At 45.2% G+C, this 25,653-nt stretch overlaps 1 protein-coding gene across 1 annotated transcript; it reads left to right on the top strand.

Moving 5' to 3' along the window:
* Positions 1-13,070: 13,070 nt before the first annotated feature.
* Positions 13,071-17,846, top strand: LOC133913153 (probable inactive receptor kinase RLK902). The gene is made up of 2 exons (XM_062356217.1): positions 13,071-14,723; positions 16,848-17,846. Exons 1-2 carry the CDS (start codon positions 13,322-13,324, stop codon positions 17,531-17,533), a joined length of 2,088 nt encoding a protein of 695 aa, XP_062212201.1. The 5' UTR covers positions 13,071-13,321; the 3' UTR covers positions 17,534-17,846.
* Positions 17,847-25,653: the final 7,807 nt, after the last annotated feature.

Here is a 25,653-nt window from a genome sequence, read left to right as displayed (position 1 = left end):
GTGCACACATGAGCTACCAGACCAAAATTGGGGCATCTAGGGCCATATATTTTGCAACCAATTCAAGATTTTACACCTTAACTGTTATGACATTATTTTGGGTATGAATTGGTTAGAAGCTCATAGTCCCATGAAAATACACTGGATGTATAAGTGGATGACTTTTAAGCATAAGGGTGTGACAGTGAAACTTCAAGGAATACAAACTGGAGTCAAGTTAGAAGCTCCTATCAGTGAGTTTCAATTGGAAGCTATGCAAAAAAACTGATGGTCTCTTACATGTGGTTCAACTCCAGATAGTAAACTCACATAGTCTAGTTTCAGCAGATCTTCCTACTAAAATCCAACAACTCATTCAGTAGTTTTCATAACTTTTTCAGGAACCAAAGGGATTACCACCAAGCTGAACCAGTTATCACACCATACCTCTCATGCAAGAGGCTCAACCTTTTAGGCTTAGGCCTTACAAATACAGTCCAACACAAAAAGATGAGATTGAGAAGCAAGTAAAGGAATTACTGCAAAATGGGATGATATAAGTGAGCTCCAATCCTTTTGCTTCACCAGTATTGCTGATCAAAAATAAGACAGGAGAATGGAGAATGTGTGTAGATTATAGAATATTGAATGCATTGACCATCAAGAATAAATATCCTCTTCCAATGATACATGAATTTCTAGATGAATTGCATGGAGCCTGCTCGTTCACCTCTTTAGATCTGAGATCTGGATATCATCAGATAAGAATGGCTCAAGATGAAGAATCCAAGACTACTTTTCAAACACACAATGGCCACTTTGAATACAAAGTCATGCCTTATGGACTAACTGGGGACCCAGCCACATTACAAGGGGTAATGAATTCAGTTTTGTCCGAATGCTTGAGAGTTACGCGTTGACGGTTTAAGCGGTCGAGGTCGATACCGACCCGAAGATGTACGTGACCGAAGCGCCAGAGAAACAAGACAAAGATTTAAGCATACTTCACCTTTACTTTGGATATTGTGGTTTCTAATTTGGTAAATTAATATTTTATGTATGTTGTGCATGTTTAGGAGTTAATGTCAGGATTTGTGGGTAGAACATATGTTGATACATGCGTTCCTACATTTGATTATTAACGATTGCCTATCTTTGTAACCTGGATATAATTTTATCTGATATGCTTAGCAATACATAGGTCATCGGTAGAAGTCGAGCGGTGATATGCCCATCGTTCGCGAGATTCGGGGCTTAAAGGTATTTCACAATGTAAATGATGTTGGGATGAAGAGTTAGTGAGGATGAGACAAGATGTGGGTGATGTTAGGGGTAGATCAGGAGAGCAACCCAGATGCCATAGATCGCTTGCATCAATTAAGTATCAACTGTTGTTTACCGTTGGCATAAGCACTTTCAATACTTCCACATATTCAATAAATATGTGAATGAGCCGATTGCCATATGCCGTGCTACACACTTGACTTATGGCCCTATGATGCGTAAGAGAAAAATAATGAGGAGAAGAAAGGTGACTGGAAGTCGGAGGTGTTCGGGATACGCTCGCAATAATCCTGGTGCCATAGGGGCAAACACAAATGGGTAGTTTCGGATATGAAAAATGTTGTCTTGGGTGCTAAGAGGATGAACCTGAATAGTGTGGGTAAAGCTGCACCCCTGCAGTGTGTAAGATCAATTTGAATTATCACGCTCTTGGTTATAAGCATACTTATGCTCATCCACATCAATCGTAGAGTTCCGATGTTGTGTTGTTTATGGTATGTTGAGAAGTAGTTAGTGATGGTATATGTCGAGATAAGTTTGTTCAAGTGACAGTTATGGTTGTATTTAAGATCTCAAGATAGGAGGTTACAATTGTTAAGTGATGTAGATGCTCACACTCTTGAGTCGGCAAATGCTTTTGCATATAAATTTATTTAACTTTGTAGCCAAATTCTTGCTATATATCTCCAAATGCACGATCCTTAGAGTCGGGTTATTATATGTACTTATTATAAAATAAGTTTTATAAGTACCTTCATACTCACCTTGTTTTTGTTGAGTTTTGTAGGTGAGGATGAGATAGCATACGGTTACTTTATACCCACTAATGTCGGTGACAGACAAGAGTAGTGGTGGGCTACTCGTGGTGACACAGTGGTGTCTTAAGGCAAATGATGACATCTCTTTTGATATCTATAGACGTTAATTCCGTTGTGTAGTAACTCTACCATGTTAGGAGTTGAAACTGTTGTATATTGTTTCCCTAGCGTTCATTGATATTTAAATTGTTGAATTTGTAACGATCTAAAGGCTTGTAATATATTTACATTACTCGCTCTTTATTATGCCTTAATGTGATAAAACTTGTTGTAAAGATGTGTGTTCTGATCTTAGACATAAAACTCATACCGAGACTACCGGGATTAGATTCGTGTTAATTATTGATGGTTGCGATTGATATTATAAGATGTGGGTTAGCACGTGGCACGTCAGGCACAGATCGTATGCTAGCTCTCATCTTATTAATTGATTGCTCTAATGATTAATTCGAATAGAATTTGAACGATTCCTCGCAGATATAATCTTTGGAGTTACTGTAGGTAAAATAAGTACATGGGATGTAATAAGATGAAATCTTCAACGCGATATATATACATACTAATAGGATTATATAGTTATTTTTCTTAAGTAAATTATATTGTTACCATGACGAAAGATTAATCTGGCTAGAAAAGCGAATCCTCGCCAGCTCTAAGTACTTTTTTTTAGATATAGGGTCTTTGATCCCTGCCTAGCTCTAAATACTTTTGAACCAAGGTTGTATAAACCTCTGTGAAGCATAATGAACAAAAGCCTAAATGGCTTGTACTTTGCGTTGTGGCCTACCCTTCCAACGAAAGGAAGCGAGGTTCTCTCCTTGTGAGACCAAGTTGCACCTAGCCGTGCTTTGCTGCTTGCGTTTTCAGCAGGCAAGAAATGGGCAAACGCAAAAGGCAAAAGCAGCATGGCGATGAACTGCGAAAAATACTAACGACCCACACCCCTGACGATTTGCGAAACATCGCCTTTTCTTCTAGTGCAAAAGCACGTAGCTATGCATCCCATTTTATTAATAAACCAATAGCAAGGTGCCATCGAATGAGGTAGAAATCAGAGTACGCGATGATGTAAAAGAAGAAGAATTCCGATTGCGGTCGCGAACACTGTTTTGCAGATACCTGCTTGTTTTCCGAAGCACACGTAGATGTGGCGTCTGATTAGCTGATGACCAGGGGCGGATAGGGGGTCGGGGGCATACCGCTTCGAAGCCAATGGAGCTGCCTGAGTCCATTCAATATTTTTTATCATGGATGAGCAAGGGAAAGAAGAAAAGAGAGAAGGAAGAGGGAGAGCTCTTCCGCCGCTGCTGATGACCTGGGCGTCGCATCATCGCAACATCTGATTCGACGGTGACCCACGCACTGCTTCGGCAGGCACCGACACCACGTGTTCCCGTGCTCGTCGGGAGCCGATGGAGCCGGATGTTTGAGGGTCGCGATCACGTGGACGTGGAGCATGGTAGAATGGAGGCCGTCAGGCTGGGTGCTGGCCTGGTCGGTCGACTGGAGGCTGGAGCGGAGCACTGCCAAAGGTGGCCGTCTGAGAGTTTTTTTTATTTTTTATTAAAAAATTAAATAAATAGATTTTTTGCAGGAGAATTTGCAAAACTAGGCACATACAGCCTTCTTAGGGGGGCTGCAGCTCTCTGAGAGGGTGGTTAGATGACCTTATTTATTGGTACCCATGTTGTCATTTATTGTTTAGAAAAACCTGGGTAGTTGTCGGTGAATCGGGAATCAGGGGTCCCCGAATCCCGAGACCAGGCCAGCAATCCGCCAGGTGGCGCCATTCCGTGGAGTTTCCTCCGCGAGGTAAAGAAGATTAAGTTCCGATAGAGGGCGCTCGGGGCCACAGTCAGTGGTCCTCGAGCACCCAAGTTCCCCAATGATCTGCGAAGTCTAAGTACCGGAAAGAAAGTGCTCGGGAAGGTATATGGTGGCCCCCGAGCACCTGAGTCCCCCGACGATCAGGAAAACTAAGTACCGGGAGAAATGTATCCCGAGGACCCACTGAAGAAAGTTCCAGGAGAGAGTGCTCGGGGCTGCATGCAGCAGCCCCTGAGCACTCGGTCCCCCGAGGATCCGTACAAGCGTGCCCGGGAGAGAGTGCTTGGGGAGGTGAACAGTACCCCCGAGCACTCGGTTCCCCGAGGATCAGGAAAGGGCATTCTTAGGAGAGAGTGCTCGGGGAGGTGAACAGTAACCCCCGAGCACTCGGTTCCCCAACGACTCAGATAGCCCCTTGACAGTGGCCCCCGAGGGGCCCACTGATGAGATGTCAACCAGTCAAAGGCCCGAGGTCGCATTTAAAGAGCGCGCGTGGCCTGTCACCTCCAACTGCTCCCGCCACGCTCGGTGTCAGTTCCTGCCATATTCCGGCAGAAGGGTGTGGGGTCATTAAATGCAAGGGTCCCATCCCGTGCCATCCGGCCCGTCTCAGGATAACGTCGTAAGGGCCGAGGCGTTCCGTCTGCCGCGCTGCTGTGGCAGGAGAACAAGACAGGACGGGCACACCAGGCAGCTCTGCGGCTGCCCGGTGGGCCTTCTCCACGGTGCCCGTTGCCAGTTCATTTATGGTGACGGATGACCGGGTGTGAGACGCATTTTCCACCCCCGGTCACTTCGCACAGAGGCTATGATGACGCCCTTTTCATTTATGGTGTCTTGGAACTCGTGCCCCCCTTCTGTTCGGGGCACGCTACTGCCGGTGGGTATTTAAAGCAGCCGGCAGCGCGGACAAAGGAAGAAGTTTCAAAGACAGAAGTTTTTCGAGGTAGCGAAGAGAAGAGAAGATCGAGAGCACCCAAAGCCAGCAGATATACGCAGACCGAAGAACAAGGAGCCCCTGGCTCCAAGATAGAGAAACATTCTTGTAACTAGCAACATCCTTGAGGGACATTCTCAGGGCATTTATAGTATCCATACAAGAGTAGGGTGTTACGCCTCCGTGCGGCCCGAACCTGTCTAAACATCAGCGCATTTACTCCGTTCCGCACTAGATCATTCCACCCCACCGGCCATCGCATTCATACCTATTTATTTCTCCGGCGAACATATTCAGGATCATCCCCCCGGCCGAATCTCTAAAAAGGGGTCCCTTAGGATCCCTGCGACAGAAGTTAACCCTCCGACAGTAGTGTTGTCATGTCTTGTTTAAAGCCTGCGTAAGGAGGCATGTGTTGTCAAGTCATGACTAAAGTTTAGTAGTGTGGTCACTTCTTCATTGATCATAGTTAAATGCTAAGTCGACCATACAAAGTAAACGTGTCTGAATCCATAGGAGTACACCACGAAGCGAATATGCATATGTAAGTTACATAAAATGTAAAAATCTACTGCTGCCTCCCTCGTTGCCATCGCCCGTGCGCCCCATCGTGGTCCTGATGCCGATGCCGCTGGTTAAGCTTCACGTGACCCCTGGAGTAGGTGAGGGGGTCGGGTGGACCGACGTGTCTGATAGGCTCAGTAGGGACCACCAGTGTCGAGGCCTCGTCCTGCGTAGGCTATGTCCGAAGGGGAGTACTGGAAACCTGGTCCAGACAGATCTACACCGTTAGGACCGTACCTAATTTCACCATCACCATAATATATCTGAAAAATTTATTTATCTGTCATCCTTGGAAACACCCGCAAACATAACCAATGTTAAGACAACAAACTATATTTCTAATTATTGGATAAAATAATTTCTAAATGCTATCCTAGGTTCGCAAATTATCATATACTGCTACCTCCTACGTCCACAGGTACAACCCCAATATAGTAAAAATAATATACTAAAAATAATATTCTACATTGCACTGCTATCGTACCATTTTTTAAATAAATTTGACAATTTTCTAAACCCTAAGTCATACATGCCTAAAACCTATATCATATACTATTACTGCACTAATTAACAACAATAAAAAGGAAAAAAAAGACTTACCCGAAATTATTCTTCAAATCCGCGGCCCAAATGCGGCAGGGCTTCGCCGACCTCTCTTCCTCCCCTCTCCTCTCCTCTCTTCTCCTCCATCTTCTTAACTTTTTCTTTTTCCGGATTTTAATGAATTTTTGGCCTATTTTTCGGCCTTTTTATAGGAGAGAGCGGCCGGAAGGGCAACGCAGCGCGGCGGGCGGGGAGGCCCCTGAGAGGGCGGTAAGGACCTCTACCCGGTAAGGGACCGGCTCGGGCGGGCAGGCTGTACCTGCCCCTTGGGGGCGGTTAGGTCCTTTAACCGCCCTCTCAGAGGGCTGCAGCCCACTGAGAGAGTTGCAGGCGTCTAGTTTTACAAATTCTCCAACGAGGAATCTATTTATTTAAAATTTTAATAAAAAATATAAAAAAAACTCGCGGTCTGACGTGATTCTCCCCGCCTTTCGGTCCCGGTAGGAAGCAGGCCGGTGGCCCTTAGTCGCCGAACCAGAGACTGCTTTACGTAGGCCTGGTCCACCAAATGGGAGGCCCAAAGCTACTACAGGCTCATGAAACATGGGCAGCCTAATGAAGAAGCCATCGGTGAAGAGTGATGAGGTTTTTTAATAAACGAACAAGATTATCACGGGGAAGACCGAAGAGTATACCTATCAGATCACGAAGAGCCCATTTCCAGCATATCTGTTTTTTCAATGAAGAGGAAATACCATTTATGGCTTCCATACCGACAAGACATTAATATGTTAAAGATATATATATATATATATATATATATATATATATATATATATATAGTCATTTTATAAATGTGAATATTTGTACTAAGTCTAGAACTCGAATTCGGATGGGTAGCTTGTCGAGGGTTAGTCATTGATAATAATTCTGGGATATATCGTCGACGGACGCGTGATCAACATCTTGAACGGGTGTGTATCTGCTAAAACTCAAGAACATCAGGGTTATCGAGGTTCAAGCCTCTCGAAGGATAACAAGCCTATATTCTATGTATTTTGTTATGAGTGTTTTTAAACTTATTACAGATAAGATCCTCTTCCAATTCTAGACCCGTTCTCCTCAGAGAAAGAGAACTTACAGGTAGATCCCTTTCCGTAGATCTATATCTAGCTAGATATTTTTTTCTCATGCCATCACCACGCAGGGCGCATGCGATACAGCTTGCGCCGGTGGTACTACGGAGCAAATCCAATCCCCATGGACGCCTCTACTTTTATTTTACCTCGGTAGCCCCATTTGTCCCCTCGTCATGAGCTGCAAGCTTATCTGCCAAGTCGTTTCGTTCCAACCCTCCGTGAGCCCGCTTGCGACCTCATTCACTTGACTAATCATTATGCAGATCCTGTCTTATTTGTCGCACGACGCCAAGTCGGTCTGCAAACTCCACTATGTAGCATTTAATGCTATGAGACGTGGCACTGCCTATCTACGCTAATCATAACTTTATTTGCTAAAGGAAGATGTCTAAGGAAGAAAGACATTTGAATAGAAATCGATAAATACGATTCGATATATTAGGTATAGACGTCCTACGACTAGCAATGGTTGGTCGCGGAATCACAATATATCGTAAGGAGGCTAGTCGTGTAAGCTTCGCGCTGGTCGAGCGAGCTTTAATCTGGTCGCGTGATGGGTCAGGGTTCAGAGAATATCCCTCGTCGGTCGTCATACCCCTTATGAGACCCGTTAGTTAGGACGTCTCCTTACTCAATCCTCCGATACAGTTGAGCTATGATCAATTCACATTTCTAACATATCTAGAAACAGGTGATGACTCAATTAAGAAAAAATGGAGAATGAACAAGTGGTGCTTTACTTCAGGCTTCAGGTTTCGGATCACGAGTTGAACAATGTACATATGGTGCTTGCCTAACCAAGCTGCAGCACCCTAACCAAGCTGCAGCACCAAACCCGAATACATAGAAATTTGGATGAAATCTAGGACGATTATGAAACATACTGCTAGAGGGAATATAATGCACATTCAACAGGGAATCACCTCGGGGAATGGTGCACTCCACCCACCGAGGCTCAGCAGCGGTGATCTTTTGTCGGGTGTTTGTCAAACTCTCTTGTTAGACCATCTCTAATAAATATTTAAAAATATATTTCCTATAACATTATTACAGTATCCTCTATTTTTTTAATCTCCAGCAGTTATTTTATTTTCTACTTTCTATCACTCTCATTCTCTCCTCGGATCCACAAACATACTCTGTGAATAATATTACAGGATCCAATTTTTTTTGCAAATTTGCCTCTGCACTGTCAAGAAAAAGGCATCCGGCATCCAAGCAAATAGAGCACCTGTTGGAGCAGCGATACGGACTAAGATCGATTGGCAAATGTACTGTTGTGCTCAATACACGATTCGTTGAAGATGGCCTTATTGCGTGATTTCCTTTATGGGGCACCAAATTTCTAGTGCCCACCACCTATTTACACACAAGAGCAATACTACATTCGATGTTTTAAGAAATGTTTAGTTTAAGGATTTAGTTCACCGTAGATGAGATTATCCATCCCATGACGTTATATGGGATAACACAATTTCTCGCTTTTATATTAAATTAGTGGTCATGTGAAATGAGTTGATATTGGCATAGCTACTATATTTTTCAAGAAAGACATAAATGTTAGACCCAGAGTAAGTATCGAATAGTTCACGGACGTCCCATTTTTTAAACCAAACACCCGTTAAAACAATGATACTAACTTGATAAGGATTTTCACTTCTCCACCTTAGCCTCGGCGGCTCGACAAATCAATTAGGGTGTGTTTGGTTGCCCGAATGTCTTCAGCCTGTTTCGTACGAGTCATGCAGGCTGAGTTGAGTCAGGCTGAGTTGATGCATGAGGGTCTGTTTGGTTGGCTGCATGTGCTGAGTCTGGCTGAGAAAAGATTGTGTTTGGTTGCCCGCGTGAGTATACGTTGCATTACAAAGAAACTCACTTTTTTACCAAATAACTTAGGGTTGGAAATATTTTTATAAATTAATACATCACAGGATAAGAATATTAGTCAATTTTTAATGATTTTTGAAGAATTTTAATTAAATATTAACTTAGATTTTTTGGATTAAATTAATTAAAATGGGTTGCTAATGAGCTCTAGTTTACTCACGAAAATGTTTAGAATTTTTGGACCTCTAAATAAAATCGAAAGTTAAATAAAAAAAATCGTACGCACAGTATTTTTGCATCTCCCCAGCCAGGCCCGACGGAAACGGCCGATTCCGACGTTTCCCCGAGCCTGGCTGGGCGGATGCAGCTGCACGAGCGGGTGCAGTCAGGAACGCCAACCAAACACGCGCATTCTGCTCCGCTCTGCATCTGCTGGTGCATGCACGCGCTCAGCAGGATATCCAAACACGCCCTTATTGCATCCTGCACCACTACTTCATGGCACGGCTCCAGTTTTACTCTGCCAAGTCCAAGAAAGCAGACCGACATCCAATAGCCGGACCTCGGGTACCACCCCGTACGAGCCCTGTTGCCCTTTACCCGTGCACGAAGGACGCAGCGTCGCTGTCGTCTGCGTACGGTCGCAACCGCGCATTTTGGCGCAGCTCGCCGTAACAAGTCGGCACGCGAAGGCGCGCAGGTCGTGCCTGGCAGCCGGGATGCACCGGCCGGCCGGGGCCTCACGGCACGAGGCCCTTGGTACGTGGCATGCCGACTAATGAAACACGACTACAAACTCTGTGCACTGGTATCCTTCTGTCGCACCAACCAAGCGGCGAGCACAAGAACTATCCAGACACGGAGCAAAGTGCACGAAACATTCCCGGTAGGCAACCCAGAAAAAGGTCGTCCGTCACCGGGTTGGACCGGACCGGCGGCTGCAAAGACGTAGTAGCGACGCGCCGCCATTAAACTTTTGGAATTGAGCAGGCACCCAGACGCCGCCTGTTCGGATCAGGGCAGCTCCAGTGCAGACCGCATTACCCGTCAGTATTTCTGTTCACTCTGATTTGCCGTCGAGATAACCCACAAGGAGGCTCCAGCGGAGTCTGTATCTGTCGGTACATTGATATGGATTGTGGGTTGTACCTTAGCTGTAAAATTGTGGATAGGTAATAATATTTGTAAGTATGTACGTGGGTTTGAAGAGATAAATAAAGTAAAAAAAAGTAGTAAATAGGGTAGTTGTTGAATATAAGAAAAATAGGAGATACTGTAATAATATTAAGGATGATGTAATAGTGTTATAGGAGATGAATTTTTAAAGTATCGACTGTAAATGATCTTAGGGTAGCTCCAGTAGAGACCGCATTTCTTGTCAGTATCCCTTTTCACGCTGATTTGCCTCTCGAGCTCACTCACAAACCGGTTCCAGTGGAGCCTTTATCTATCGGTACAGTGATACGGATGACGTGTTGTGGCTGTAAAATTGCGGATAGATAGGGGATGCCGTAATACTGTTTATAGAGTATGTACGTGGGTTTGAAAGAGAAGGAGAATAAAGTAAGGTAGAAAATAAAGTAGCTGTTGGAGATAGCAAAAAATATAAGATGTTGTAATAGTGTTATAAATGATAAATTTTTAAAGTATCTGCTGAAGATGACCTTACAACTTTATATACACCTCTACATTTATACATATGACATATCTCGTTGTTCATTTCACTCATATGATATTCAACTATCTATTTATTTTCTTATTTATCATATAATTTTTCATCTATTCATAATCATAATCTCAACTCAAATTTCACTTCAGAACTCAGCACGACACCGCCAATTGATTAGCCTCCCCGCAGTCCGCACGAGGAGCCCGCGCGAGGGGGCGTGTCGCGGAACGAGGCGCGCGCCGGGCGTCCTGCTTGGACCGCGCACGTTGGTCCCCGCGGCAGAACGGCGCCGGGTGGACGGCACGAAGGCTTTGGTTCGCAGGTGCCGGAAGCCCGGAACGGGAGATTAGAGTACTCCCTCGCACTAGAGCTGTTTCCAATTTTTCGTTGTAGTGGGCGGCCCATTGTGGAGTGCATGACCGGGAACTGGGCCCTATGTCGGTGCTTTTCACTCCCATCCTTTTCGTTACGAACTTTTCGCACTCGCTAAAAGAAGTGTTTACGAAATTTCATCTCGCTGGCAATTAAGATACACGATCGATTAGTTCTCTCCTGTATAAAAAAAGGATACACGATTGATTAGTTCTCTCCTGTGTAAAAAAAAAAGATACACGATTGATTAGTTCTCTACTGTGTAAAAAAAGGATACACGATTGATTAGTTCTCAGCAAGACAACGTCAAATGCAAACAAGTTACTACGGGAGTCGGGAGAAGGAAGTCCCAGAATGAGCCTTGAAATGATCTTTACCCAGAGAAAATGCCAATGCAGCCATGGGCGGAGCTAGTGGGTGTCCGCGTCGTTCTGGAAGTACCAAAATTTTTATCCAAAATTTTCATAGTATATACATTAGAGAAGAAAAGAAAGCATAAAAAAGAAAGAAAAGAGGCACAAGAAAGAAATGAGACAGTAAGGAAAAGAACGAGAAAAAGATAAAGAGAATTAAGTTCAACCCAGAAAAGATTAGAGTTTTGGTCCGAATTTTTTTTCTAAGTTTTCTTTATTCTTTTCCTTTTCTATTATGTTTTCCAATTGATCAATAAATTCCATAAATCAAAGCAAGGCTAAAGAAATACCAAAATACTTCAATTAATTCTTGAAAAATTATGGAGGGCTATTTGGAACATAAGGAACACTCTAAAAACATTTTTCTCATGAAATTTCTTTTAGTTATTTCTAATTACTCTTTTTATTTTCCAAGTTTAGTTTAATTCGGGGGGAAATTTCTATAAAGCCACTTTATTGTAGTAGTGTAATAATTGTATTTGTGTAAGACCTTATCTCATATTTGAACTATTTATATTATAATTTTTCAAAATATTAAAGTTTTTTTTTAATTTATGAATTGTGAGACCTTTTTAATATATTTGTGTTATATTTTGGTAAACTTTAAACTTGTATATTACATTGACAGTCTTATGAAAATTTAGAATGCACACCTAACAGAAAAATCCTAGCTCTACTACTGAATGCAGCCAACTGCCAACAGGACCACTATTACTTCTATGTATTTAGATGCTTCAAGCGACTCAAATTGTGATGTATCTTAGTCGACTGCTATTCTGACAAGTTAGTAGAGGGGGTTTTGGAGTTCTGTTGGCCACTGGGTTTAAAGGGAGACCAATGACTAACGTGGGAGATGGTTCGGCAGTGGCAACATCGGTGTCGTGGGCGATAAATAGTGCCAACAATGCGTGTGTGGTGGGGGTGGAGAGAGAAGAGGGGATGAGTGGTTAGGGAGGGATTTGTGGGGAACGTAGTTGGAGCGGTGAAGAAGAAGATAATGTCACTAAAAGATATATACCATAAGAGATATGTTAAACAAAAGTTAAAGAAGATCTATAAATCATCGGATTTGCTAAAGTGCTATATGCAGGCCAAAACACGTAATGTGAAATGTTAAATACAACTGTTACAAAACGTCAGGAATTGAATGGGACCTTGACGGGCTGAGACCAACACAAATCTGCGGCTCTAGGAGGCGCGTGCCAAGTGCCATAATCCATTCGTACCAACGAAGTACAGCAGCATGTGCTTGACGAAACTAAGGGTGATGATCATCTAACCATCATTAGGGCCCACCATTTTGCAAGAAGTCGTTTTTTTACTCACTCGGCTAAAAAAGAGGTAGCACTCCCAAACCAGCAAAACCTGGCAGATGAAACCGGTCGATTATCTTACTCACCCGTGGGCCCTGTCTGTCAGTCACACCAGCACGCGCAACAACGCGCATCTGTTTCGTTTGTTCCAAAAGCCCGGCCAGAATCCAACGCACCACCGCGGCACCGTCCCCTAGGCAGTCTGAACCCAACCTAACCGCCCCTGCCGTGCAGCAGCGCACACGCACCACCGTGCTCCCATTCCCACTCCCGTCCCCATCGGATCCCCTCCCGTCCCCTCCCAGGAAAGGAAATCAATATTCCCATAATCCCATTCCGACCCAGACGGCCAGAACCCTCCTCCGCCGCCTGTCGCATTCCCGTCCCTCTCAGTCCCACCAAACCCCAACGCTCCCCCAACAACCCCCGGAATAAATCCCGCCCCACAAATTCCCCAACTCCCACAAACCCCATTCCACGAAACCCGCACGGGAATTTCTAGGGTTTTTCCCGCACGCCACCTCCGCCCACACACACAGACGCAGCCTCGCCTCATTCCGCCCCCCAAAACGCCACCCTTCTCCGCCTGCCTCGTCTCGTCTCGCCACGGCCCGGGCTCTCTCCGCCGCCGCCGCAATGCGGTCGCCGCCGCCCCCGCCGTGGCGGCCCCGCCTCCTCCATTTCGCGCTCCCCCTGCTGCTCGCGGCGCTGGCGGCGCGGGCGGGGGCCGACCTCGCGGACGACGCGCGGGCGCTGCTGGCGTTCCGGGATGCCGTGGGGCGGCACCTGGCGTGGAACGGCACTGACCTCGGAGGTGCGTGCTCGTGGACAGGTGTCACCTGCGAAGGCGGCCGCGTGGCTGTGCTGCGGCTCCCCGGGGCGGCGCTTTCGGGGCAGGTCCCCGCGGGGACGCTCGGGAACCTTACGGCACTCCACACACTCAGCCTTCGCCTCAACGCGCTCTCCGGCGAGCTCCCGGCCGACCTCGCCTCCGCGGCCTCGCTCAGGAACGTCTTCCTCAACGGGAACCGGCTGTCCGGCGAGTTCCCGCAGGCGATTCTCGCGCTTCCGGGGCTCGTCAGGCTCGCGCTCGGCGGGAACGACCTTTCGGGCCCCATCCCGGCGGCGCTTGGCAACCTCACGAGCCTCAGGGCCCTGCTCCTCGAGAATAATCGCTTTTCCGGCGAGATTCCGGATGTGAAGCTGCCGCAGCTGCAGCAGTTCAATGTCTCGTTCAACCAGTTAAACGGATCCATCCCATCTGGGCTTCGGACCATGCCACGCTCGTCTTTCCTGGGAACGGACTTGTGCGGCGGGCCCTTGGGACCTTGCCCTGGTGAGGCCTCGCCATCCCCTGCTCCGGCGGGGCAGCCGACCTCATCGACACCTGTGCCCAGTGGCGGCGGCGGCGGCGGCGGCGAAGGTGGAAATGGGGGAGGAAGTGGTAATAAGAGCAAGAAGCTCTCTGGCGGTGCCATTGCCGGAATCGCCATAGGCTCCGCCTTGGGAGCCGCGCTTCTCCTCTTCCTCCTCGTCTGCCTCTGCCGCAGGTCGGGACGCACCAAGACGCGGTCTCTGGAGATGCCGCCTCCTTCTCCGACGCCGGTCGCTGTTGCCGGCGGCCGGAAACCTCCCGAGATGACCAGTGGCGCGGTCGTAGCGCCGTTGACAACCGTAGGCCACGTACATGCTTCTGTTGGTCAGTCGACGTCCGGGAAGAAGCTGGTTTTCTTTGGGTCAGCGGCCGCCGTGGCACCGTTCGACCTGGAGGGCCTGCTGCGCGCGTCGGCTGAGGTGCTCGGAAAAGGAGCGTTTGGGACGACATACAAGGCAGTGCTTGAGTCTGGGGCGACTGTGGCGGTGAAGCGGCTCAAGGACGTGACTCTATCTGAGCCTGAGTTCCGTGAACGCATTGCTGAGATTGGTGAGCTTCAACACGAGTTCATCGTGCCGCTCCACGCCTACTACTACAGCAAAGATGAGAAGCTACTTGTATACGACTTCATGCCCATGGGCAGCCTTTCTGCAGTCCTGCACGGTAAGATCTGTGTTCTTTTTTTCTTCTCAAGTTCTTGCTGCATCTTATCTGATTGTGACCAAGGTTCACAAAACCGTTTGGACCCCGGAAACCGATCACCAGCGGTAACCGGAAAATCGTGGTTATCGCGATAACTGGGCAAAATTCGGCGAGAATTCACTCAAAATTCACTCGGTCAAATTTGAAATTCAGTGAGAATTCGGACCGAATCAACCGAACGGTAATCGGTCGGTTTGCTACGGTTACCGACCGCATTTAGCGATTTATCGAGCGGTTTTTTCACATTTTTCGAATTGTTGGTAACCGTTCGAATTCGTCGGTAACCGTTCAGTTTTAGCGATTTCGAATTTTAGTGAAGTTCAACAAAAAAAAAAACCAAAAAATGACTCAACCTTGTAAAATCAATAACTAATTCATCTGAGCTTCAAATCAAGTGAAACAAATTTTGTTGGTTTTCTTGTAACATGATCTACATGATAAAAATATTTATGCTCATAAAAAAGTTGAATATTTTCTGTGAGAAAATGTATTTGCTAAACCTAGTTAAATGCATAGTTTACTCTTTGCTAATCCAAGATTCATGAAACCAATTTTGTTAGTCTTTTTTACATGATCCTATCTCTTTTAAAAATACATGAACTCATGAAATAGTTATTGTTACATGCAGGATTGTGTAAATGTGTTGCAACTTGATTAATTCATAACTAACCCAACACACCTCCAAACTTAGTGAAACCAATTTTATTAGTTTACTTATACTATGCTTTATGTAGGAAAAATAATAGTAGACATGAAAAAATTAATTCCAGTGTTGTTTCTTAACATATTCACTTTATGCTTGTGAACTTTGTAAAAATCATGGAGAAATTAATAAAACTCTAGATGAAGTGAAACCAATTTAAAGATCCTCTTAAGATTCTTCCCACACAAGAAAAATATGTGTTTATATGTTAAGCTTTTCCGTAACATAAGTTAATAAATGAGCTGCACGCTTTAACTTTTTTCTTTTCTTTTTTCAAACTTCATCCCTATGGAATATGATGCAAACAACATTATTTTTGGGAAAAAAAATCGCAGAAGGTCTTAGAATTGTCTCTATTTTTTAAAGATTTTTTTGAATTTTTTTAATTCAAATTCGAAAACCGGTCAGTTTCTCTTATCGATGCGGAACGGTAACCTCGGTTACCGCGATTTTCGAGCTGAACCCTGATTATGACACTAGTTACAAATTTGTTGTCCTTTTTTCATTATTCTTGGGTGGTGGTGGTGGACTCTAGATTTTTGTCTTAGTCTAAGGAGACCAGGTCAAATTCAGTTTTGATGGAGGTGTTGTTTATTTGGTTGACATCCAAAGTGCTTGAATTCTGGGTGATTATTTATTGGGTATTGTTATTGAAGTTGTATTCAGTTTTGACTCTGATTTACCTATGAACTTCGGTAATTTGAGGGCAGATGCTCTGTGATGAGAATATGGGGAAATTTTTGGTGCAAGCTAACAAATGAGTGCAAAATGTGCAAACAGTGAATGTCGACCGTCCGATTCCCACCCGAAGGCTATGGTTGATCCGACCATCTCACTAGTGGAGGTGTTTTTTTGCAATATTTCATAGCCGCATGGGGGTTTTCTGCAAATCAACCCTTCCATTGGTGGGATGGTGAGATCAAACATAGCCTTCGAATGGGGATCAGACGGACAACATTAACTAATTTGCACCCATTTGCTTGTTTGCACTAAAGACTTTTTCTGAGAATATTTGTAATCAGATCGAACTCCCCCTTTTACGTCATTGGTTTCTTATTGTTTATTAAGTTGAGAAAGTTCAAAACAATTCATTACTTAGTGATCCTTGGTTGGTTCTCTGTGCTTCCGAAAAGTCATTTTGAATTTTTCATTTTAAGTTTCTTTGCTCCCTGCTTGGCTAGTAGAATATTCTGGATTGATTACAGAAAACAGTCCCTTGAAGTCATTGTAGTTAGTGGGATGGCAGTTTATTTATTAAAATGTTTCTTGATTGTCTAATGTATTGTCATCTTAATTGTGACAGTTGACCATCAAGATGCAGGTGGTTAAGACCCTGTCTTGGTCTCAGTCTCACACCATCTGATTTTTTTTTGGTTGAACAGGGAACAGAGGTTCTGGTCGTACACAGCTTTACTGGGAAACAAGATCAAGCATTGCCCTAGCTGCAGCACGTGGTATCGAGTACATCCACTCAACGAGCTCAACGGCTTCCCACGGCAACATCAAGTCATCTAATGTCCTCCTGGACAAATCATATCAAGCACGTGTATCAGACAATGGGCTTACCACTCTTGTTGGTCCATCATCTACACCATCTCGCACCACTGGATACCGTGCACCTGAGGTTACGGATTCCCGGAGGGTATCCCAGAAGGCAGACGTCTACAGCTTTGGTGTTCTGTTGCTTGAGCTGCTCACTGGCAAGGCCCCCAGTCAGGCTGCTCTCAACGATGAGGGTGTTGACCTGCCTAGGTGGGTGCAGTCGGTTGTTCGCTCAGAGTGGACTTCAGAGGTGTTTGATATGGAGCTCCTGAGACATCAGAATGTTGAGGAACAGATGGTTCAGCTTCTGCAGCTTGCTATAGACTGTGTTGCTCAAGTACCAGAGGCTCGGCCATCAATGCTGCATGTTGTCATGCGGATAGAGGAGATCAAGAAATCAAACGAAAGCGCTGAAGCAAAAGAACAGCAGCAGAAGGTCTCGAACATCGAAGAAGGCGATGATCAATCTTCCAGGGCTGAATCTATCAAGGCTCCAACCAATCCCTTTGCTCCTAATCTCGATTGACTTTGAGAGAGGAATCGGCTATAACTCTAGCCCGCATTAGATTCATACATTTGATGAATCCTATCTTCGACTGAGTCAACTGTTTTTTTCATCTTTTAGCCTATTGAATTTAACGCTGTCGTTAACCTGATTGTCATTCGGCAGCACAGGGTGCTTGGCACGCTGTGCTGCGGAAGGTGATTGGTGATGTGTTTAGGGACCAGTGTCAAAAGTGTGATTGCTTAATTGCTGCGCTCATTCGAGCCTTGATCAGGTTGGCTTTAGCTTGTAGCTGCTTTGCTTCGGCTATCTCCATATGTAATTACTCGGCCCATCTAGTGTTTGGATTTTTTTTGCCGAAATTATTGTGTTTGTTGCTCTGGTAGCTGATGAGCGATAAGCATGGCCGATGTGATTTTCGTGGGTTCATGCTTTGGGAAGTCTGGTGGTATACTGTATCTACTTCTCCGGCGGCAGCTGTTTGATGCCGCCGGCATTGTCATCAGTCCTTGAAAGCTACCTTCTCATGAGTCGTGATCTGGTGCCACGCATCTTGTTCTCGGTGAGACTGTTTTGAAATTGGAGTGCTGGTCGGTCTGCAGGCCTGGCTGGATTGGATAGCTTTGATGTGTATAGTGATGTGCCTGTCGCCGAGCATTATTAGGTGTTGTTCATCAATAGCTGCCATGGTACTCGCTGATAATTCAAAACGGGTGAGCATGCGTTGCCCAAAGAATTCAGAAAACTACGAGGTATCAGCGGCTCCAATGGGGTCATTGCCAAATGGGGCGACGTCTCACGTCCTGAATTTTCGTTCCAAGACTGGATGATGTACGCATCGAAATCGCTGAAGAAACAGCCGAAAAAAAGCTCTAGGCTATTCCCAAGTGCTCGTGGCTAGTTCTCTCTCTCTCTCTCTCTCTCTCTCTCTCTCTCTCTCTCTCTCTCTCTCTCTCTCTCTCAATCTGGTGGGTCGAAATGGTCAGCAAACAACTCCGATTTTTTCTGAAAGATGAGCACCAGAATTACAAGTGTGTGTTGTTCACGAGACGGCCGGAACTGATCCGTTCTTCCGTGGTAGGTCACCTGCATCTCTTGTCCTGCGTGGAGGCGTGGACCAGGCGAGCCGCCGCGAGGCGCGAGCCCTCCAAATCTGAAAATCCCCAGTCCCGTGCTCCCATGTCCCATCCCAGGTAGACGACGCTGCCGCGTCACATGATGAGCCTCCTCCCCGTGGGCCTCGCCCGTATCGGCTCGGCGCGACCACACCCCGTATCGGCTCGGCTCACGTGATCGATCCGAGAGTCGGGACCGGCCGTGCAGCAGCGCTCGTCTCCGGTCCAGGGAGCCGGACGGAACTTCTACCGGCAGTAGTTTTCGGGGAACCCGTCTCATTATCACCTCAAGCTCTTGGCTTTGATACGCGAGCAAGTTGTCCTTACGGGTCTCGTGCCCAGGTGATGCGTGAGTTGTGCCTGCCTCTAAAGGCTCTAGTGTCGTCGAAAATCTAGTGAGATTTGAGAGGGAAGAGTATGCCATTTTTTAATCATATATAAAAACTACATATACATACTTTAGACGTGTAGTATATACATCTATGTTTAATAAAAAAAATCTGAATATGATCATTTTATTTAATCTTTAGACTTCACTTATATATGACAAACTTCAATACTTGGCGAAAAAACAGTGAAAACATTTGAAAAAATTCATCTATTCGTTTGCCTCTTAACAACAGTTATGTAAGTAATTTTATGAAAAATCGTAAGCAAATTAAATAGATCCATGAGCAATTTAATAAATAAATTAAGACAGTTCAAATCGGGTGTTCAATAATTTTTATGAACAAATTAGAACCATTTAAATGTAAATATTAGATCCAGCTACTATATATTTTAATAAAAATAGAACAATTTGTAAAATTTTTGCTATAAGCAAATTTTAGAAAAGCAAATTGTTTCAAACTCGCGTGCAATTTTATGTACTTTTAGAAAAACAGATACGTATACTATAAGACTAAAGTATACATATACAATTTTTAGATTTTATCTTTTTTTTTAAGTACATATCAAAACACACACAACACATATATATCACACTTACGTTTCATGCGCATACAATTTTTAGATTTTATCTTTTTTTTTAAAATACAAATCAAAACACACACAACACATATATATCACACTTACGTTTCATGCGCATACATGAGTACATGCGCTAAAAAGGAGAGAGGAGGACCCTAAGCCCTCAAGCGCACAGGGAACATACAGTCTCGTTAAACGCTCAAGCGTGTATCCTAAAACTTGTTCGAGACTCATCCCAAAGGATAAGTGAGGAAAAACCTAGTGATGCACGCAAGTAAGGTCCCTGGGATCGAACTCGCATCCGGCCGCTCGACCACAACGAGCGCTACCGACCGAGCTCGGTATTCAAGAGCACGCCATATTGCCAATTTGCAGTGGGTGGACTAGCGACTCTGTTTGGATTTTCCTACGTTTATGCGGAAATTGAACTGGTTCACATGAAAAGTATTTCCTATTCTCTGGGCTGATTTTAGGTTTAAACTTTCGTTTTTTTGGCTTCCAACAATACGGAGGATTTAACGGTAAACTCTGGAAAACCTTGCCAGGTCAAATCGAACCTTACATTCATCAATCAACTTGAAGCAGGTAAGAGCAAGTCCAACAATAATGGGCAAAACACCCGTCATGTCATCTTCGTCGATGAGGTAGAGGAGAGAGAGGTGAGCTTGTTGGTGTTGCAGTTTCTCTATGGGCTGTGGCAGCCTCACCAGTCATAGGTTCAGCATGACGTCTGTATCGTCAGTTGCTGAACACGTAGTTGTTAGAACTCGGCCAAACACTTCAGGATTTCAGATTAAGGACCGTGACTTTGACCGTGCTTTATGCCTCTATTGACTAAGTACCACACAAAGAATGTTCCAGCAATATTCAGTGGGTAAGATTTGCAACACTCCCTTAAACAAGTGAACTTCCGTTCAGATCCTTCTCTCTTCAAAGTTCTAACCTAACCCCTTTGTTTTGACCCTTGACTTCACAACAAAAGCATGGTCTCTTCCTCCCTTCTAGCTGCACCAAACAACCCAAAATTCTCAAACAGGTGAGCAAAATCCTCCTGTATTTTACCCATTGTCTATGGAAAAATATGTAGAGAATACTACTAGGAACGTATCAACATCATCTAGAATTCCTCCTTGCAAGAAAAAGGTGTTAAAAAAGCAGGAATCTTTTAGCACTTTCATATTTGCCGCCACCTGTAAACCACAGTCCATATTTTTCAATAAAGAAGCTGTCACACCTGTATTTTCTCAGAAAAAAATCTTAAAATCTCGTCTCTCTCCCTGTCTCCCTCTGTCCCATCCCCTAACCCAGCGCCGCTTGCCGCTGCACGTGCCAAAGCTCTGCGCCATGGCACCTATCCCATCGCTACGCGTCGCAGCCATCCTCGTGCCCCACACTGCTTCCTCGAGCCTCGAGCTCCGCCTCGCACCCCGCACTATTGCCTTGCCTATGTCGTCACCCCTTATAAAGAGGAACAGTGCCCTCTTCCCTGCTCTCCTCCACACCGCACAACACCACCCCTCTCTCTCTCTCCCTCACCTCCACCCGAGTAAAGCACCACTGCCACCACCACACCCGAAGCCCGCCGCCGGTGAGCTCCACCACTCTTCTCCTCTTCCTCTCTCCTCCAAATGAGAAGCCCCAAAATCCTTAAATCCGACCCCATACCTTAGCCTCGCCACGAGCCGCCTGCACCATAGTGTAGATCCGACCATCCCCTCTCCGTTTTGCCAGTCACCGAAGCTTCTCCCACCCCGACTCACCATCGGCCGCCGCCCCCATCGCCCCTCTCTCCCTCTGTTCCGTCTCCCTCTCGATCTGTTTGGAGCCACAGAATGACCATCGCCTCTCTCTTCCTTATCCCTTCACGCTGACATGTGGGTCCCACACTTTAGCCAAGCCTCCTAGCCAAGCTGTGAGCCACCTCCCTATGTGAGCCAAGCCAAAGAAAAAGAACTGAGCCGAGCCACTTAAAATGAGCCCGAGCCTTTGAAACCGAGCCGAGCCATATCGACCTAAGCCAAGCCAAAATCCACCTTGAGCCGAGGCGATCCCACCGGCTAAAGTCGAGCCAAGGAATATTATGAGAATATTCTTTTTCCTTTTCTTGATTTTACCTCCCGACAAGATCCAAACACCCGTTTCTCCTCCATCCTAACTCCGTTTTCGATAATTCTTTCACCGATATTCATCTAAATTCGAGATCTACCCAATTATGTTAATTTCATAATTTTTGTAATTTAATTAGTTGTTAATATAATCATTTGATTGATTGTTTGTGTGTGCGTTTTTATCGTTTGTTGCGTTTGTTAGAGGAATGCGTGTTCGAGGAAGACCCAGAGGATTCAGACTTTGAAGAAGGAGCGGGCGAGGACTTCAACAAAGATAAGTGCTACACCGTTGATCATGTTGATACTATGCTTTCAAACACAACCCGTAGAGTTATTATTTCAAATTATAGGGATATGCATGCTTGTTTATGTCATGCCTTAATATTATCACTTTTATTCTGTTGAAACCCTAGAAGGTCCTCAACATCAACTATAATGATTGTTTGGACGAATACTTATTTACTAGCATGCTTAGGATTGCTTTGCTCAAATTAAAGAATCAGGATAATTACATATGTTAATCATGACTTTTTAAAAAGTGTGAAGTGTTGTGTGCTTGGTGTGTGTAAGATATATTAATGAAAACTCTAGTGTGTTTTTGATGGGATGAGTAAGGTACCCACAAAGGTGGAAATTACCTTAAAGCAAGATTCGTTTTTGTGGTGTTCTTGCTGGGAGACACTTGTCTCGGTTGTATAAGGGCCGGTTCGCTATGACATTCTAACTAGTATTCAATCCATGCAGAGCTGGAGTCCGGTGGCGGCGGAGTCCGGCGAGGAGCGGCGAAGACGAGTTCCCGACGGCGGAAACCTAGGCACGACGGACCCCGACGCAGTGGCGAGATACCGGCGGCGGAGGGCGAGAAGAGGCCGGCGGCGCGGTACTGGAGAGGTCGGGCAGCGGCGGCGCGCGGTCAGTGGCAGCGGGATGGAGCAAAGCGAGGTCGGTGGCGCGCGTTCGGTGGCGGTGACGGAACGAAGCGCCGCAAACGGGCGTCCAGCAGCAACGACGACCAGCGGCGGCGACGTCCAGCAGCGACGCAAACGGGCGGCGGCAGGATTGTGGAGTCCGGCGACGGCCCGATTGCAGCAACGACGGACGGATGCCGACGGCAACGACGAGATCCGAGCCGGCGGAACAGTAGCACGCAAGTGCAACGTGCGAGAGAGAAAAAAAATCGGCTAGGGAGAGAGAGAACGAACCCTAACCCTAGTTTTAGGCTCTAATACCATGTTATGAATAGCACTTGTATTCATAATGGGGGCTCAGGGCCCAAATATATACATGTACAGGATTATGCAAATATGCAGAAAACCCCTTATACAATGGGGAAATACAAATATACATATATATCTAACAATAACCACGTGACCTGAATGGGCAGGACTTGACCCAACCCCTTTAGTTTAGTTCGGTACCCACTTGGAGGCCGGTAGTGGCAACGCGAACCAGAAGAAGATTTGGACAGTGCGTAACCAAAGGTCCGACTGGTGATATTGTTAAGGATATGTCAAAGCCTTAGGATTGCTACGTGGTCCTTCCCGTGAATATTCTAAGGCCTCTGGTATCTTAGTACCTCGTGTGTAGATAATGTGGCTATATTGTGAGGACGTTGCATCTCGTTATGACAGTTTCACCAGTTGCTAAGGTTGTAGTATGTGCATATATTATGGGTAAAGTGTACAACATCTGCAGAGTGTTAAACATATCCGGATAACCGTGTCCTCGGTCAAGAACATGCTATGGTTTGATCACAATAATTAGCTTTTCGGTATGTTTATCTCCTTGTAGTGTGAGTAGACAATGTGCCTGTGTTTTCAAAAAAATATTGACTATGTGCCTGGAGTATCTCGGGCTGTGTGTCCACCGACAAAAGAAGTGTGGAAGCTGGTGGGATGGAAGTATCTCCCCCAGGGTCAACAACCCTATAAACTCAACTTATGTGTTCCCTCAAAAAATTAAGATAGTCTTTGCAAACTGAACTTTGCATCGAAAATTAGCTTTCTGCAAAATCTAAAGACTCTATAGGATTATCCTTGATCTACCTTTATGCATCTAATATATCCCCTTAAGGTAGGACTTGCTGATTACCTTATATACTCACTCTTGCTATATGTGAATTCAGATGATCCAGTGGCTGACTTCGTCGAATGTGAAGATGAAGAATAGAAAAATGAGATTTCGTACGCACTCAAGTTGCATGTAGGGCTTGGGTCACTTTTGCGATGTATCTGTTGTGTTGTGAGACTTTTTTTAATTATGCATACGGGTCTTTATTGTAATGAACTATGTATTGTATCCTAATATCGTGCTTTAATCGATGTATATCTGTGATGTTTATTTCTGTTGAAAATATGTGCATACCAGCTACTGATCCAGGGACTGGTATGAGTTATATAAGGTGACCTGAAGAAGAGGTCCTACAGAAGTTTTATTATCTCTCATCGTTATAATAACGAGATACGACCACATAAGAATTCGCTCTATGCCTCTATACCACCAAGATGCACACAACCAAAAGACAAGTAGAACACCACAAACAAACAAAAACTCATTTGATGGGGGGAGAACTTAAAGCCGATAGTATCATTATGGTGGACTTATGATCGTATAGAACCTTATTCACGTCTGGCGAAGAACGTTCTGATGTCTCCTCCAATCGCATACATACCGTAGCTATCAGCTCTTGAGAGTCCGTCTGTTGAAGCACACACTAAATACAAAGCCAATGTGTATATGTATAATTGACCTACAAAGGAATGTGATTTTTCGTTTATTAAAAATAATATTATTTTTACATAACTATAGCGATCACCATAATGCTGACCCTCTAACAAGTGCTTCAAAACCTCAGTCCATATGCCGGTCACAGTATAGTTAGAAACTTAGAAGCTTCAAAATCGACCAACAGGAATGGAAGAAAAACCATGTCAAAGTGAGAAGCATCTGACGAGACGGCCACCGAGCTGCGAGGATGTTGTTGGCCAAAGGTGACGCTCCTAGGCTAAGCTGAGAGCGACAGAGGCCATGCTTTTCCAGCATGCCACATCGGCCTGTGTCAAAGTCTCAAAGACGCTCTAGAAAATAGCAATAAACATGCAGCTCTCGCATAGAACAGTAGTAGTTTGGACCATGGAAGCTAAGGCGATGATGACTTTTGGGGTTGGTCTTGCAAAGATGAAGGCTACAGTTGCTAGTGCCTTCTGAAAAAGATTTACGCGTGAAAAGCTAGTATGAATGGATGGGGACTGGAGAGCTTTGCTAATTTTGCTCTGGATATGTTGGGGTTTGTTCTTAGCACTACTCAATTTCAGTACCTTGTCAGTGGTTTATTTTGGGTCAGTGGTCCCTCTCCAACCCATCTGATCAGTACCGTAGTTTCTGACTGCTTGAAAAAGATTTGCAGATGGTGATTGGTACCGGTGTGGGCGGTGGTATATGTCTGATGACAGGTGCCAGGAGCCCATAATGGCTCCTGTCACTTCTGAATCACGCAGTCGTTACTTCAATGCAGCACTCAATTGAAAAATGACCTGATTCTTGATCACCTACCTGGTTAGTAGCGCTCTCTGCAGTATTGATGAGGTGCCATGGAGGTTAACCACGTAGGAAAATGTGAGGGTTACTTGCACGCTCAGCACAGTTCTGTGTGAAAGACGCTGCAGCCATAGCTTCCGTTGCCAATTGTTCTGTGTGAAAGACAAAGCTCAAAGGATGGGATGTGCTGTCAGCTTCGCAGTTTGCAAAGCAAGAAGATGGGGAAGCAACAGTGGGGAGCATGTCGCTTTCTTCTGCTCGTGCTGTTGGCTTTGGCGCAAACTGCAACATGTCCCCTTGCCTTTCAGGGTCGCCTTTTTCAAAGGACCGTCCCTTTCTTCCTCCTCTCCATCCCTGTCTTCATGAGAGGAACTTTCGCAAGCTGAAATGCCATGAGTCTCTATATGGAAGT

This window comes from Phragmites australis, chromosome 3 (genome assembly GCF_958298935.1).
Source record: "Phragmites australis chromosome 3, lpPhrAust1.1, whole genome shotgun sequence".
NCBI lineage: Eukaryota > Viridiplantae > Streptophyta > Magnoliopsida > Poales > Poaceae > Phragmites > Phragmites australis.
Note: the sequence above shows the minus strand (reverse complement) of the source record. Positions and strands in the feature narration are given on the sequence as shown.

Coding starts and splice junctions, on each gene's coding strand:
- LOC133913153 (XM_062356217.1), top strand. CDS start 13,322: ATGCGGTCGCCGCCGCCCCCGCCGTGGCGGCCCCGCCTCCTCCATTTC. Junction 14,724..16,847: donor CCTTTCTGCAGTCCTGCACG/GTAAGATCTGTG, acceptor TTGGTTGAACAG/GGAACAGAGGTTCTGGTCGT.